Genomic DNA, 16,188 nt, shown 5'->3' with positions numbered 1-16,188 from the left:
AGGGGCCGCGGGGGGCCTGCCGGTGCCGCGGCCGGGGAGCGTCTTGGTGAAGTCGGATGAGCCTGAGTGAGAAGAAAGGGGTTCAGCCCCAAGAGTGTCGGCCCTGGGGCCAAATAAAGAGCCCAGGCACGGGGTACGCCCTGGAGAGAGGGCAGCATGGGCCAAGGAGGACAGCACCCCCCCCCCACCCCTCCCTACCCTGGACTGAATGCAGGAGACAGGGCTGGAGCCCACGAGCTCCATCCCCTGCTAAGATGCAGAGGTGGGACATGGGAGACGAAGGGGACATGCTATCCGCCACCAGCCTGGGAGGGGCCACCGTGGCCCTGGATGTTCATGGTGCCCACCAGGCAGCAGAGCCCTCACCCAGGAGCCCAGGCAGAAGCTGGTGGGGAGGGCAAGGGCTTCCGCTGCCCTGCCTGAGGTCCTGGCACTTGGGGACAGTGGGGAGCCCAGTGGGGCGCAGGGACGCTGGTGCCAGAAATGGGAATGGAGCCAGAACGGAGCCAGCGGTGCAGGCCAGTTGGTTTGCTGCCCCTCCTTCCCTGCCCAGATGGCCAGGATCAGTCCCATCCCCGCTCTCGCTCGGCTGCCAGCTTTCCCAGAGGTGTCCTGCTGCCCCACACAACAGCGATGCGTCAGAAGAATGAGAAGACGTACCAGCTTACTCCTCTATACCAATAGAGCAGGAATCGGGACCCAGTGCTGCCCAAGACAGGAGGGAGGAAGGCAGACAGAGAGGGAAGGAGACATTAGAGAGGTACTCAGAACAGACTGCGACTCTACGGAAGAAAACAGGCTGCAACGACAACAGTCGGGGCTGAGGACAGCGCAGTGTCCCACGGCTGCGCTTGCCAGCAAAGCACGGCACCCTGCAGCCATCCCCGTCGCATCACTGCCTCGTGGCAGAGGGGTGCCTGCTGCCCCCCGTGCCGGCTCAGTCTCCCAGAAGCCAGCCCAGATGGTTCCCCTCCCTTGGCCGAAAGCAGGAGCGTGGTTTGGGGGCAGGCATGGGAGGCCACTGCCACATAAACTGTGCCACGGAGTGGCCGCAGCCCGGAGAGGAGAAAGGAGGGGAAGGACAGAGACAAAAGGGTGAGGGAGGAGAAGAGAGAAGGGGAGGGCAAGTTACCTCTGTGTTAGCCCCCCTCGCCCACAGCTCGCTCTGCCCACCGGAGGAAGCGGGCGCCCATGCTCCGGGCAGGTGCGTTCCTGTCCCATCCCACGGCTGCGGCACTCAGGCACACAGCCCACAAACCCCTGGGCCCCTGGGTGTCTCAAAATGCAGCAGGACACCGCACAGGTCTGGCCCCAACGGCACGGCCATTACCTGGCAGGTAGACATCTACCGGTGGGTCGCTCTCTGACTGCGTCAGGCTCCGGTGCTCGCTGCAGCTGCCGTCCTGCAGGACGTCTTCGACGGAGGGCGGGCGGCTACCTAGAACCAGCCGAGAGCGCAGCCCCTCAGTCCCCAGACCAGCTCTGCAGGGGCACGCAGCCAGGAGGACGGCTTGAGATCTTCCACGTGAGGAAGCTCCCCAGCCCCCCCAGCCCTGCAGAGGTCTCAGGAGAGCCCAGGCCACAGGGCCACCTCTTCCTATGCAGGCTGATGCCCCAAAACGCACCCAGCACACAAGACCCATCCCGAAGACATGGGGCACATCCTGCAATGTCCAGTACCATGGCCACGCTCTCACCAGGACCACAGTGGTGCACGCAGCCATCTCCCCCTCAGCCGTGCGAGGAGACAGCCCGCGCCACGGAAAGGAGCAAGGAGAGATGCTTGGCAAATAAACCAGGGAGATTTGTTGATTTTGCTCGCCACTTCCCAGAAGAGACCCTGGCACCTTTCTCTCGTGAAGCAAAGCAGCTCAGAGATGGACTTTGGGGCCTGGATGTTTCTGAACTTGTATGTTCATTCCCCAACTGTCCCCATCCCACCACAGCAGAGCCGGCCACCAAGATGAGGTCTGGTGACCCCCACGGCTGAGTGCACACCTACCCTGCTGCAGGGACGAGGCCTCCTCGATCTCTTCCCCTGCCACACTCTGTAAGGAGGAACAGCACGGGTTATTTCTGCAGGCTGGAGGCCTTTGCTGCACTTGTCTCCTCTGGCTTCCTCTAGAGAGCTGCATTCGGGGCCAGGACTTGTTTCAGGGAGGGAGCAAGGGGCCACCCACCAGCGCTGTGGCACCACGGGCCGGGATGGAGTTTTGCAGTCAATGGCAGTGGGCGCTGGAAGCCCAGCAAGCTCCAGCTTCCACCCCTGCCCCAAACACTGCCAGTCTCGCCCAGGGAGCCGGGGGAAGGTCAGCTCTGACATGGCTCCCATCTGAGTGGCTTTCCAACATCCCAGCTCCCAAAGGTGTGTCAGGGGCACAGGGAGCGGCTGCATCCTTCCCCATGGAACCCCGTGGGAAAATAAAGGTGGCTGAGACTGTTGGCTCTGGGTGACTCGTGCTAACAAGCTCATCTTTACCCTGTCACTGAGGAAGCAATGGCCCTTTGCAAGGCACCTCCCATGTCCCAGAAGAAGCCCCCCCAGAAGAGCTCTGGCTCAGAGCAGCTCCCCAGCAGAGCACACTTACTTCTGGAGAGCTGGTCTCTCCCAGGACCAGCTCACCCCCACTCAGTGCTGGCTGCGAGTCAGAGTCCTCGGAGAGCTTCTCTTCATCCTCCTCATGGATTGGGGATGAGGGAGACCGTAGTGTGCTGTGGCAAGAGAAACTCCATTTGCAAGGAGCTGCGGTGCTGCCAGCACCACAGGCCCTGGCAGATTTGGTGGCTGCAGCTCGAGGTGTCACCACCCCTGTCCCTCCACCAACAGCATAAGAAAACAGGCACAAGCAGGAACTCAAACTGTTGAACTAAATTCACCAAGGCCCTCCAGCAGCAGCTACACAGAGAACAGCAGCAGCAGAGTTTTTGGGACAGAGCCAAGCGGTGCAGAGCTTCGGCACAGTAACACAACTTGGACAAATCTGCCTCTGCATGGAAAGCAAGAGGCCCAGGTCCCACGCTGCTCCTCACACCTTCAGGGGCTCCCTTCCCAGGGGGAAATTTGGAATGGAGCACAGTGATGAGTGCGAGGTACAAACCCAGTCTGACCCCATCTGTACAGCCCCGCAAGGGACACGTGAAGGGCACTTGCAGTGGGCTGCCCACTCCACGGCATCCACACCTACATCCTCCATCACAAAGCCACTAGAGGAGGCTTCAGACAACAGCTAAAGGATATCACTCAGCATTTTGTGCTCTAAAACGCAGGTCAGTTCTCTCCCCATTCTTTTGTTCCTGGGGATCTCCATGGAAAGCTGAAATCCAAGAAGGCTTGGATGTCAAATGCAAATTGAGGGACTAAGTGCACTGGAAAGGAGACATTTCCATCCGAAGTTTGGATGAAATCATCTTGTTAAAAATCCTCTCTTTTGGTGACAAAGCCAGCCCTTAGCAGACATAAGCTGATCGCTTCAGGCTGAACACAGGGGCTGTGTCCCACTTCTCTCACTGGCATGGGGACCTGCTGGCCTCCTAAAATTCTGAGTTAGCAGTGCTACCAGCGATAGGACCAGCCAGAGCCCTCTCCTGGCTCCCAGTGAGTGTGGCCACAAGCCCTCAGGGCTTGCAAGAGGAGCGGACCCCCTGTCCCCATGCTGACCTATCTGGAGACTTGCTCCGCTTGCCCTTTTGATGGCTGCTCTCCACGGCTCTGTCCATCCCAACCAGCGGGCGGCTCGCAGGTGGCATCCCATCCACCACGCCAGAGTAGTTGATTTCCTCATACAGAGGAGCTGATGGGATGGAGGGGGAAACAGAACGAAGGCCATTCAACGCTTCCAGCAAGGAAATGGGCTCGTAGCCTGGAGGGATGTTGTCAGAGCTCTGTGGGCAAGAAAGAGAGGGGCACGTTAAAAAACCCTCACCAGGCTGGAAGCCCCTCTAGAAAGGGGAGGCCCCGCTGCAACCCAGCCCTGCACCTCCCACGCTGCGCTCCCAAGCAGCCCATCCCCACAGCCACCTCTCCAGAGAGCCTCAGCCTCCTTCCCCTGCAACAGCCACACACTCCCCTGGACCGATGGTCCAGGCAAGTTGCCAGAGCGATGCTTGAGAGACTGGGCATCTCAGCAAGCTGGAACACGGCTCAGCACCCCCCTGACATACTAGGGAGCTCTTTCAAGGGCCAGACAAGGAGGGTGAGAAAGCAGGTTCCTATCAAAGCTGCTATAAAATTGGGTGGGTTTTTTTTTCTCCTAACAGTTCCTCCAGTGGCTCAGAGACCCTTCCAAGCTCAGTAAGCACCCCACTTGTGCTTCCAGCCCTGGTACACACAGCTATTTCACCACAACACCAGTGTCACTAAGAGGGAGTCAAAGGAGGGGAGCACGTGCGCAGCAGCTGAGAGCAGGTCCTCGGAGACTACACCACTTCCACTTCTCCCATGGTCTCGGTCCCCTCAGCTAACGCTGGATCTCTGCAGTCGCCTCTGCTAAAAGGTGGGAAAGGGATCGCAGAACCACCGACCCCGTAAGGGAAGAGGGCAAAACTGCACCAATTCCCATTCCCTCTGTAACTCACTAAGCTGCCAATCAAAGGCACCCCTGCAAAGCCATGAAACCAACACTGCTTCAACTCCAAAAATCCTCCTGATCACAAAGATCCTGTGGACTCGGAGACAAACAGGGTTTGTGTCGCAACCCAGCAGGCCATAGTCAGCTCAGCCCAGCCTGCTGCAAACAAAGAGGCAAGACTGCAGCAGTCCAGGCTCACATTAAATCGAGCTGTTTCAGCCCTGTATCCTCAGGGAGGTGGTTCTATGTTGTACCTAAGATGGTGAGTTGCTGCCAAGCCTGGCCATGAACTCCTGTAGCTTCTCTGTGCCTGATCTCCCAATCACACAGCTGCAGATGAGCCTGCCCAGCAACACCTTCCAACCCAGCCGTTAATTTGATGTGAGTTGATTGCTGAACTGACTCACTTGTGGTCACAGAAGGAGCTAGATCTGAGGGGGAGGACAGAATAAATAGCACCTGGGGTCAAGCATCAACCCACATTCCCCAAGTATTGATTTGGTGATGGTCATGAGCTTGTGCTGAAGACCACAGCTGGTGATTGCAAGATAACCGAGTCAGCTGAACAAGGCATCAGTTCACAGCTGCTGCCACCTGTAGGTGGTGGGGCCAAAAGCCATCTCCACAAAAACACTTCATTTCCAGACAGCAGCTTGGAGGCACTATTTTGTGGACAGAAAAGTCAGGGAGACAAAACCCCCTGGTTTGTGTTTGGGACATTTTCACCCGACTGTGTAGAACAAGGCCTGAGGGTTCAAAGGCTGCTCATTTTGTTTTGCTGTGGTGAAAGCTCAGGTTCCATAGCACAGCTCAGAGGCTGGAGGAGAATTTCTCAGCCAATGGCTACACCACCCTCACTGCAAGTTAGTGAGCTTTCAAACAACCCTAAGAGACACCACTCTCTCCTGGAGCACTTACCACTGCACAACCCATAGAGCCCACTGCTCCAGCAGGAGTATCGCTAGTCGCTGTAGGAGGCTTGCAGAGAGCCAGGGTCATGCCAAGCTTGCTATAGCCTTGCTACCTGAACCCAGCCTCAGGTTTTCTCCAGACCTGACAAGCACAGCGAGCCACATTTCCTCATAAGGCTGAGCATCTAGGCTGGCTTCAACAAAAGAAAACTGCAGCCTCCTTTATACCACTGACAGCTGTAGCTGCATTTGATGGGAGTACGCAAAGAGGGCACAAACAGACTCTTCCTGGCCTGGGGCCTTCCCTCACCTTTCCCCCTCCCAGCTCCTCATCCCCCACAATTGCCATTCATCCTGCCCCCAGCACGGCGTTCCAGTTGCACGCTCTCACACCAGCTTGGAAAGTCCCCAGCAAAACAAGCTCCATCCTTCCTGTTTCTATAAAAGCAAACCAGCCCATTGCAGCCAGTGTTCCTGAATGCCAGACCTGCTCCAACTGCGCCTATTTGCCTGCCTCTACATCCCAGCACCAGGGTGGAAACCACAAGATGTGCCCACACCAAACTGCCACGGGGATGAGACAAGTGCAAGGAAGCTTTGGGGTGAGCCAAGAGGACAGCAGCTTGCCCACCGTCCTACAAAGCTACGAAAATGTCTTGGCCAGGAACTATAAAGCAGCCAGGCTCAGGACCTGGGGACAGTCCCTGAGAGACAGCGTCTGACCCCTGTGGCAAGCTGCTTCCATCTTGCTTATTCCTCCACACACGAACCAAGGAGGTTAGTGAACGTCTGTGCAGGGTGTGAGCGTCTCACTGCTAACATGGAGGCAGCACGTGGAGTGTCGCAGCCTGTGCAGGGGCACAAGTCAAACCCAGCGTGTTAGCAAGCCCTCGCATGTGTAACACTTCCACGTGCTAGTGACACTGCTGGCAAGGAATTGCCGAATACAACCAAGTCCACTTACTGTTTCCCTTCTAGGTTTCCTGCTGGGGAGGGAGACAGTGCTCGCTTTAAGGGGTTTAAAGGGACACTGTCAAGAGAAAACCATGTTTTAAAGAAGTTGTTTCTGGAGGTTAGTGACACAAAGAGACACACAGCATCTCCTCACCTAGTGACACAAAGAGACACACAGCATCTCCTCACCTCACTCCAGGTGACAGCACCTGCTTCCTTTCCACACCACACTCTGCTTCACAACAACACTCAGGGCTTCTCCCCAGCCCTATTTCTTAGTCCTAGCTGAAGGCAGCAGGGCTACGATGCTGCACAGGACAGATGGATAAAACCAGGCTTTTTCTGTGACAGTATCTCTCTGTTCCCATGAAAGTCTGTAAGATGATCTAGGTGCAGATCTCCTCCTGACTCTGATCTCATGTGTCTCGCCAGAGCCAGCTGTGCAACAGCACTGCTCAGGCAATGAGCTGCTGCCTTCCCCCCACTGGGGACGTGCGGCTGAGCCCCGAGGCCACCAGCACCACACACTTTCCATCCCACGCTCCCTCAGCTGCCTGCCGAGACCCTGATCGCTCAGGGAGGCTGGCACAAAGAGGCCTTTCTGCTATCGTGCTGGGAACCCCGATGCCAAGGACATTTCAGCAGAGCATGCTGCCACACAGATGTCTGTGCAAGTCAAACTGTAACCCCCACACACTTTCCCAGCTCTCACCCTGTCATGCCCAGAGTCTGCTACTTTTCTGCTGGGACAGGCCTTGAGAAACCTTCTCAGACTGAGGTTTCTGTGGATTTGTTTTGTCCAAAAGACAGGAGGGCATTTGGCTAAAACCGTTTGTATTACTAATCCACGAGAGGAGAGATCCTGGCTGTCTAGCAGGGTTGACAAGAGAAGCTGCACTGCTCAGGAAGACCTCACTCCAAGGCCTGAGTGCACTTCCCGAGGTCCCAGGGACGCCAGCCATCAGGCCGAGCAACTCGTGCACACACAAGCTGCCTGGTCAGGCTGAGACCAGCGCCCAGGCTTTGTACACAGGGTTACAAGGTACTTACAGAGTGCTCGTCATGGTCAACACTCTGTGCCAAGACAGGGCTGAACGACACCGGTGACAGAGCCCCCGGCTTCTTCCTCACAGCCCGGATCTGCAGCAGGGCACGGAAGGCTAGGAGAGAACAGCAGGCAGGTGACCGCGTGGCCAAAAAGGACCAGGTCATGCCAGATGCATGCCAGACCAACTCAGCTCATCGCAGGCAGGCTGTCGGCATGGGGGAGCTCCCTGTATGTGTGGGGAGCAAAACCATAGAGCACACCAAAGCCAAGCGCTATGGTCTGGCTTCTAGTTGACTGGTCTATACTGGGGAGAGACCTGCTGGCCAAAAAAGTCTGGGTACACATAGCCCTTGTGGAGAACAGGCAATGCCTGCCCCAGTACAGTCATGTACAGAGGTGCTTCAGGCCTGATACTGTACAACACAGTAAGAAAAACATGAGCTCGGCCTCGGGCAGCACACTGCAGGCTACAGAATGGTGGGGGACCTCATGCAAAACCACTTTGGGTTCATTCAGACCCCCCAAGTCTGAGCCCTGGGGTCCAGCTGGCACTGGAAGTATCGCTCCTGCCATCAGCTGCTCACTGGCCAGCACTATGGTGGTGAGAGGCTCTGCAAAAGCTGCAAACCCAGCCAGAGGGTTAGTGGCTGAACTCCTGTCTCCAGCACAGAGATCCCTTGGTCCTCCCACCACAACAGCTTTGATCTCCACTCCCTGCCCACAGTCCCATTTTCTATCTGCAGATCTTTAATATTGTTAGTTCCTCTGTGCCAACGGCACATATGAATGAGCCAGACATCTGTTCTGATGCATCTGCAAGAACTTGCTTGTACGTAAGGAAAAGCCCAGGCATTTCTTGTTGCACCAGGCTGCCTGCAAGATCAGCCGAGAGCCAGAGGACAGAGGTGCAAATCCATCCTTGCTGCCTCTGCACTCCCCAGAAGCAGGTTCCCAGGAAGTCTGACATGGGGGCACTTTGCAAACAAGTACAAGCTACTCCGCTGCAGCATGCAGATGAGATAATGCTGTTCCCGTGTTTTAAGTTGTGCTACTTATAGTCAAAGCTGTCTGGCACTTCCTCTGATAAGATCTTGCTTTTGGTTACTGTATGTTTGCCAAGTTTGAACTGTTTAGACTTAATATCTCAGGCCAAACATCTGTCTTAGGCTCTTTTTTCTTTTCCTGAGAAGTATCAATTAGAAACAATCAAATACCTCAGAGGCCAAGCACAGACACATCTGTCTATTCCAGCAAAAACACAGGCATTTTCTCAAGAGACTCCTACGCTCCTGTGCTTTTGAGAAAAGACATGGAATTCAGCAAGTGCTGCCTGAGCCTCAGAAGGGGTATTTAATTTTTTGCATCTTTTGGGAGCTGAGCATTGCAGGGGTTAAGCAGATCCTCGATCCTCCTAACTCTCCTGGCAAAGCAAGGGACTCCAAATTGACTGTTACCTCATCTCTGCTTCCCTGGTGAAGTCAAAGTAAGGTTGTCAGAGGGAAAAAAATCACGCAAAGTACTTGGACATTCCTCCAGTGGGGCTGGGTGCTGGCTCGGCCACATACTCTCAGATAAAGCCTCTACATTGCTTCCCTTGGGAGATTTTCCATCTTCTTCATCAAACCACAAGAGCTGCCTACATGGCACCTACACCTTCAGATGCATCCCAGGGAGAGGTCAAGCGGACAGGGAGGCACTGGACAAAGGGCCATTCTCCCATGTCCTCTCCTCCTTCCCTGTTCGGGGACAGTTATTTTAGGTGCCAGGAATCTCCAGATGCCAGCGAGAGCAGCAGCATGTTTGATGCTGAGGCTTGGGGTGGGGTATATAAAATACACCCTCCCTCTCACAGCCTGTACTGACTTAACAGAAGCCCAGGAGGAAGAAAGGTGCCCTTGATTCCTGGGCACATACTCACGCAGCCTGCAGATGGGGCAGTTGTTGGCCTGGTAGCGCAGGGTGTCAGCGCAGGAATTGCACAGACAGAGGTGTCTGCAGGGCAGAATGAGGGTGTCGCGGAGGTCTGACAGGCAAACCACACACTCGTTGCTGTTGTCACTGTTCTCGTCATCTGAAGGCTGCAATGAGAGGCAAGACATTGGCATTTGAATGGAAAGGACCATGTAGAACTGCCAAGGGACTCTGAAGCCTGGGGAAATTTCCCACCCAAAAGTCTGTCAGAGAGCTGGCATCCTCTTTCCACAGCTCTCAACAGGGGTTTCTCAAGGAGAGCAAGCTCCAGCCCACACAGCCCTGCTACGGACACTCCTTCCTCTCGGGTCTCTGCTCTGAGCTCGCTTAATGCCAGAGACCAGGGCACCGTACTGTGAATTCACGGCATAGCTGTCCCTCCCCAGAGCTAGACTGTGTGCAGAGGGAAGCCCCTTTGGGGTAGGGATCCCCTTGGCTGTGGGGGATCAAGAACAAACTCCTGTCTGCCAGCCTGGTGGCTCCCAAGGTCAGCAGGGAAGTGGGCTTTTTGGCAGTCCAGCCTTTAGAAAGCAGCCCCAAAAGGAGCTGCTTGCTGACCGTGGCAGGCAGCGGGTCAGGCTGCCCTCAGGCTGGACAGGAGGCATTCCAGCGATGTCTGGCCCAGTTTCCACAGGTCCTCTGAACAAGCAATGGAGTGAGCAGTTCTCCTGCCACATCATCTTCACCAGTCTCCTGTGCTGGCATAAGTTTTGATATAGCTGCAGGAGAACCAGCCTGGGATGCTCACCCGCTCACAGCTACCCTGGTAAAAAGGTCAGTGTGAACCCACTCAACGTGAACATGCATCACACTAGTTCTTCCATCAGAGCCCCACAAATTGGATTAGAGCCACCAAGCAAACCATTGCTGGGAGGAGAAACCAACTCTCCAACCACAAGAGCTCTCTTCACTGATACCCGAGAACCCCCTCTTCTCCCCACCGATGCCACAGAAGTTATGCCAGAGCCCACCAAAGTGATGACCCAGCATGGGCCACCCTCCACCTTTGCCTGTTCCCACTTCACGAGGCCCCTTTGGTCACCAGGGCTAACACATGCCAGACCATGGGCAACCTTGGTGTAAACTGCAATATCCAGCATTTGCTGCTGCCACATCCACACCCAGCCTGTTGACTATGCCAGCAAAAGGCTGCAAGCCTGTCTGCCCCATCACATGCGCTCTTCATCTATTTTGAGAGGTAGATAGGGCAGGCTTTTTGCTTTCCCATTCACATGGTTTGCTAAGTACACTAGGAAGAACAAAAAAGGCCGCAGGCCACTTGTCCGATGGGCCACAAATGTGTGATTGCTGGATCAAGAGAATCATCACAAGACCCTGGAGGACCCAAACAAAATCTCTTAAAGGGATCCTGTGCAAGAAAAAATCTCTGAAGAGACTTCTCCCGCTTGCCTCTTCAGGCTCTACCTGTTGGTACAGGCAGATAGAGATCACAGGACGCTTTGGGCAGGACACTGCATTGCTTGGAGAGGAAATCCTGCTTGTCTTGCTCTTTGGCTACTCCTCTGTTTGCAAACCATGCACTACACACACCAGAGCGGTCTGATCCTGAGGCCAGCACTTGGTCCATGCTGCAGCCCAGGTGGCAGCAAAGGCCAGTTCTACGTAAGGCTAAAGCAAGCATAAAGCAGTCACACAACCTGCACAGGGCTGTGCATCAAGCTGGGATTCAGCAGAAGCTCCTGCCTGAAGATGGACAATGTTTCTGGTTAAGGTATTTGCATATACATCCCTTAGTGATGCTGTGCACCCTCTTGCTGGGGGATGCAAGCTGCTCTCCAGACACTGGCAAGCCCTAAGGAGCTCAGATCCCTGCAACGTTATGGGAACATGCAGTTCCCCCATTAGAAAAAAATAAAACAAAACCCCCCAACAAACAGGAGATGATGAAGGAACCACAGGAGCAAAGCACAGACACACGAGGCATGACTGCCTTGACTGCAGAGAGGCAGCAAGATGGTGTGGGCACCAGAGGGAAGATTTCTGAGGAGCCTGGGAGGCAATGCTCATGTACAATCAGTGAGAAAAAAACCCATACTATACTCTTGGCTGTGCAAACTGGGAAGGACCTAGACTGGCCAGCAGCCTCAGGGCACCAAGAGCAGCAGCTGACACTGGCCCACTGTCTCTACAAGCCCTAAAGATCAGTGCTCTGCCCCATGGGGCACTGATATTCTTCTCTCACAGCAATTCCAGCCCCAGGAAATATCCTCAAGAGCCTCATTCTATCTAAAATTATCTCAGCACAACTCCACTTTGGGCCTTGCAACGGTGAGGACCTGCCATCCCTGGGTTTCCTCAGTGCCTGCACATAGACTTGACAGTTATTCTGAGAAGCGTCTCCACACTGCCCTGCCAAGCCCCATAGTTAAGCTCAAAAGCAGAAGGTGCAGGCTAGAAACCCACAGCTCGGGGAGCAGGGGCCTCCTGAGCACTTTTACCTTGGTCTCTTGGTTGTTTTTGTTCTCGATGCCGTAGATCTCCTGAAGCAGATAGCTCACACGGTCAACCTAGGGAAGAAGACAACAGTTGGAGTGTCAGTTGCTCTGTCATTGCTGCTTTGTGATCACCACTCCTCCCTCCCCGTGTCAAAATGTCTGTGTTACACCCACAGCAGCCAGCTCTCCTACAGCCACACAAAAAAATGAAGGGAAACAAATATTGCAAAGGATAGCTGGGAGAATGAGTCTCTCTCCACTCAAAAAGTGGTGCACATCCCATCTGGTCCGAGCAGGGAGCCCAACTGACAACTTCTGTCACTATCAAACTAATCTAAAAACCAATTACTCTGCTTGTCTCAGAGATCAAGAGGGAACATGCACCCATAGGTCAAATAAGTCAGAGGCAATCAGCCTTCCACAGTCCTTTCCTTCCGTGAAACACTGCCTAACTTGAACCAAGATGAACTTCCACCCATCTTTGTAACCTCAGGAGAGGTGCTGTGCCAACAGCTCGTTACTGGCACATCAATAGCTGCACATCACTTCTCTGTTCATCACCTGGGAGCATGAGGTCAAGCTACTGAAGACAGACAAACCATCTGCCTTGGCCTGAGAAGCACTCGAGGGACAACATCAGTGCAGTGTCGTTCATTACCACCTCCAGGCCCTTGGTGGCATCTCTAAATTGGGGTGTGTGGTGGCAGAAAGTGCTCTAGGTACAGCCAAAGTTGCTCACAGCCCCAAACCTGGAACATACTCGGAGCCATGCCTTTATGCAAATGCCGGCAGCTACCTGCAAACTCCCCCAAGCAGCTAATTAAAACACTGAGGCAAGAAAGGCTGACGGTTCAAGTCCCAGCAAGGCAAGCCCCCTCTGCACTGTGGGGGGCTCTCCCCTGTTCCCTAGCTTAGCCAGCAAGTACAGCAGGAGAGTCTTACAGCTGTGAGAAGCAGCCTCTACAAGAACGCACGAAGATACTGGTCCACTAAGATTGGGTGCTACACAGCAGCTTCCCCAGAGCAGGGTGTATTCCTCCATGCAAAACCCCGCAACAGGTAAAATGGTGAAGGGGTTGCAAGGTATCAAACTGATGCATCTCGCAAAGAGGGGAAGAAAATGCTTTCTTGTCATCTTCAGTAACTGGGCAGTTGACACCATGCAGCGAAGCCAAGCCACTGGGAACCTAGTGCTTCAACAGCTCGTCAATCCCAGGGCTTCTGGCATTTCCATGCGTAACTGGCCTCTCTCCTCTCCTTTTGTCAAGCCAGGTGCTCAGAAGAGCAATGGCTTTGCCATGAAATTTCAGTGCTGCAGATGTCGTCACATGCCAAGATGGGGGCAGCAGCTAGTTACATCCAGCCTGTTTGCCAGTTTAGAAATGCTCTCAACTGGGACACAGCAGCTTTAACAAACTAATTCCAGAGTCTCCCCATTTAACTCAGCGTGCAGCTTAGAGACAATCTGTTCTAGGCCTGCATTTCACGGCAATGAGGTCAGCTGTTGGACTGCTGAGCAAAATCCTCTGCAGCAGCTCACAACTCACCCAGGAAGTTTGGGAACAATTATGCGGGAGATGTCCTTTTGTAACTTGACATTTCAAAGAGAGTCTTGTTACAGCATCCTGACTCCTTGGAGGATCATGATGAGCGACAGAGAGTGCAGAAGTGGTCAGCTTAAAGCAAAGAAGAGGTCAGGAAGGAAAAGACCAAAGCCTCTGCAGGAGTCTGTGTTCGTTTTAACTGCTTGCCTCTAAAAATCCCAAGAAGCTCATGTCCCAGTAGGAAAAGGGTGAGCAGTGTAACATGGCTTTTACTAGAAAGATCTCTACATTTTAAAGAGCAGGAGTAAATAAGGAGGAGCTGGCGATTGTACACAATGCAGTCCTTCACCTTCACGCTTCTCCAACCCATCCCGCACCACATCATCTTTCCAAAGGCTTCTGTTGCTATATACAGCCTCAGCTGATGCACAGAGGAGCCACCAGCAAAGTCCAGGTCACATTTTTCTGCTGATCCATCTTTTTGCCTTCATTCATGTTGAATTTCCTTAAATGGGTTGGTACATACATTATAACTGATCTCAGCTGAGAGAACAAAGCAGGTCAGCTCATTAGCTGCTGCTTCCTGCTCCCAAAGAGCTTTAGAGATCAATGCACTCAAAAGGTACCTGAGAATCCTGGCAATGGCACGGAGGGGAAGGCAAAAGCAAAGCAGTGATGGGGAAGAATGTAAAACGTTATACTGCAGACATATACTCTATACCTCTGCTCTAAGCTCTTATGGGGGCAGATGCTACCTCAGTTTTGGTGGTACTGTGTGTTCTTTCAGCAAGAGCTTCCTTCTATTTTAAAAGCCACGAGAGAGAACATACAAGCATTACGTTTTACAAACTGCCAATAAAAAAAACCAAACATACCCACAACCAAACACCGAGCGGGAAGGTTACAGGCTCTGCCAGTAAAGACAGACAAGCACACGCTGTTTCACTGCAGGAATCAGCTAACCATACGGTGGTAGGGTGGGAACTTCCCTAGAGAGCACTTCCAGCAAGACAGCCCTCCATTTGGGGAGTCCGGAGTGCTAAATGGAGAATGGTACACACTGCGTTAGTGTGCACGGTAACCCAACACCAACCCAAAGAGCTCACAGCCATCTTTGCACTGTTTAAAAAAAAAAAAAAAAAAAATTTTTTTTTAAAATCCCCCAAAAAACCCACAAGCAAGATAAATGAGCAGCTTTTCATCAGCTCATGAATGCTTTCCTCTGATCAGAAGGGTATGTGAGAAAAGAGGCACTGCTGGCATCACACTGCTCTGCTCCCTCAGCGCTCGGGCAGCCTCTTCCAGCACAGCGCACAAGCTCTCCCTTCAGAGGCACGGCTCTTCTGCCTGCTCCAACTACAAACCTGCCTTCTCACGCTCTGTGGGCTCCTTTCCGGAACAGCCTCTGTCTGTCTCTATTAAAAATACTTGTGGGAGCCAGATTGATCAACTAGGCAGGAGATCATCCTGCAACACAGCCAAGTTAAGCACCAAGGAAGGGAGGAGAGCACTGGTCAGTCTGGGACACACAGGGCTCAGAAGAGACATCAGGCTGGAGCGGCAAGTTATTCACCGCTAGCACTGGGATAAAGCTCTGGCAGCAAGGGCTAATATTGCTGCCACTGGGCATAATAGAATCATAGAATCATAGAATCGCTCTGGCTGGAAAAGACCCCCAAGATCATCGAGTCCAACCTTCAACCCAACCCTGCCATCCCACCACTAAACCATGTCCCTAAGTGAGTCTGAAGGACAGAGTGTGAGTCTCTGCATAGCACTGGTGAGGCAGAGAGTGAATTACTGAATGCAATTTTGATATATGATTAACTGGTACTGTTTAGTGGCTCTTTTCTGACTTGGGGACTGGAAGGAACATCTTAGAGCAAAAAGTGTCTGATTAAAGCACTTAATGACCTTCTTGTTAGTAAAAGGCTCTTTAATTCAGATCAGAAGACCCTAGCCATTGATCACAAACAGCTGAAGCAGAACCACAGCATACATCTAAAGGTGAAGGGATCAACCACCAAAATCTCACCTCTTTCCCCAAGACAGTTCAAGCTGATCCCTGCAACAGGATTACTACCAGACTTTGTCTCAGAAACTGAAATTCTTGGCAATTTTAACAGTTTGCAGTTGCTTATGTATTTCTCTCTATGCAAGACTGGACGCCATTTCAATCTTGATAAGGCAGCACAGAGCTCCTGCACATCAGACCACAACGGGGTGGGCTAAAAAAGAGCTACAGATCCCTAATGTTTCCCTGTTTGCCAGTCTCCCTTCTTCCCTTCCCCTCTTAATGCGTGCAGCCTGGTAAATAAACAACGGCTTCAAAGCAAGACTGTTCCTGTGACCGCTTAAGTCCCACGATACTTGTAGGGGACAGGCAAGATGAGCCTAAAGGTCTCTGTCCCTGGGACTGCTCCAAAGATACCACGGGCACAAGAAGGAAGCTTGTGCAGGGAGATGATGATCCCCTAATATCTTTACACACACAGGTGGAAAGATAACAGTTTTTCAGGCTTCCCATGTCCTACCTGGAGGCTGAAAGATATCCATCCTTCCACACCACAAAACACAGAACCTAAGGAGATCAGGCAGTGTCGATGAACAGATGTGCTTCACACTACTTAAAGCATACAGCACTTAAGCTCACTTATGCAAACCTAATTTGCTTGCACCTATATGGACATGGAAGCATCAGTACTGTGGTACGTCTAGGGGCTCTACTAGTTTTGT

At 53.2% G+C, this 16,188-nt stretch overlaps 1 protein-coding gene across 6 annotated transcripts in view; it reads right to left on the bottom strand.

Annotated features, from left to right (window-relative positions):
- MGRN1 (mahogunin ring finger 1) overlaps nt 1-16,188 on the bottom strand; it is a 48,995-nt gene continuing 32,807 nt past the window's right edge. Inside the window, exons 9-18 of one of the 6 annotated variants that reach the window (XM_009634033.2) lie at nt 11,912-11,980; nt 9,400-9,559; nt 7,484-7,593; nt 6,444-6,509; nt 3,659-3,882; nt 2,589-2,712; nt 2,003-2,048; nt 1,331-1,438; nt 661-705; nt 1-62 (exon numbers count right to left, since the gene is read on the bottom strand). In XM_009634033.2, coding sequence (XP_009632328.1) covers nt 665-705; nt 1,331-1,438; nt 2,003-2,048; nt 2,589-2,712; nt 3,659-3,882; nt 6,444-6,509; nt 7,484-7,593; nt 9,400-9,559; nt 11,912-11,980 — 948 coding nt within the window. In that variant the 3' untranslated portion in view covers nt 1-62; nt 661-664. The other 5 variants (XR_004841350.1, XM_035889662.1, XM_035889660.1 and 2 more) reach the window with 5 other exon arrangements.

This window comes from Egretta garzetta, unplaced genomic scaffold (assembly GCF_000687185.1).
Source record: "Egretta garzetta isolate BGI_Z169 unplaced genomic scaffold, ASM68718v1 scaffold372, whole genome shotgun sequence".
In the NCBI taxonomy this organism is placed as follows: domain Eukaryota; kingdom Metazoa; phylum Chordata; class Aves; order Pelecaniformes; family Ardeidae; genus Egretta; species Egretta garzetta.
The sequence above is the reverse complement of the archived record's forward strand: the minus strand, read 5'-3'. Positions and strand labels throughout refer to the sequence as shown.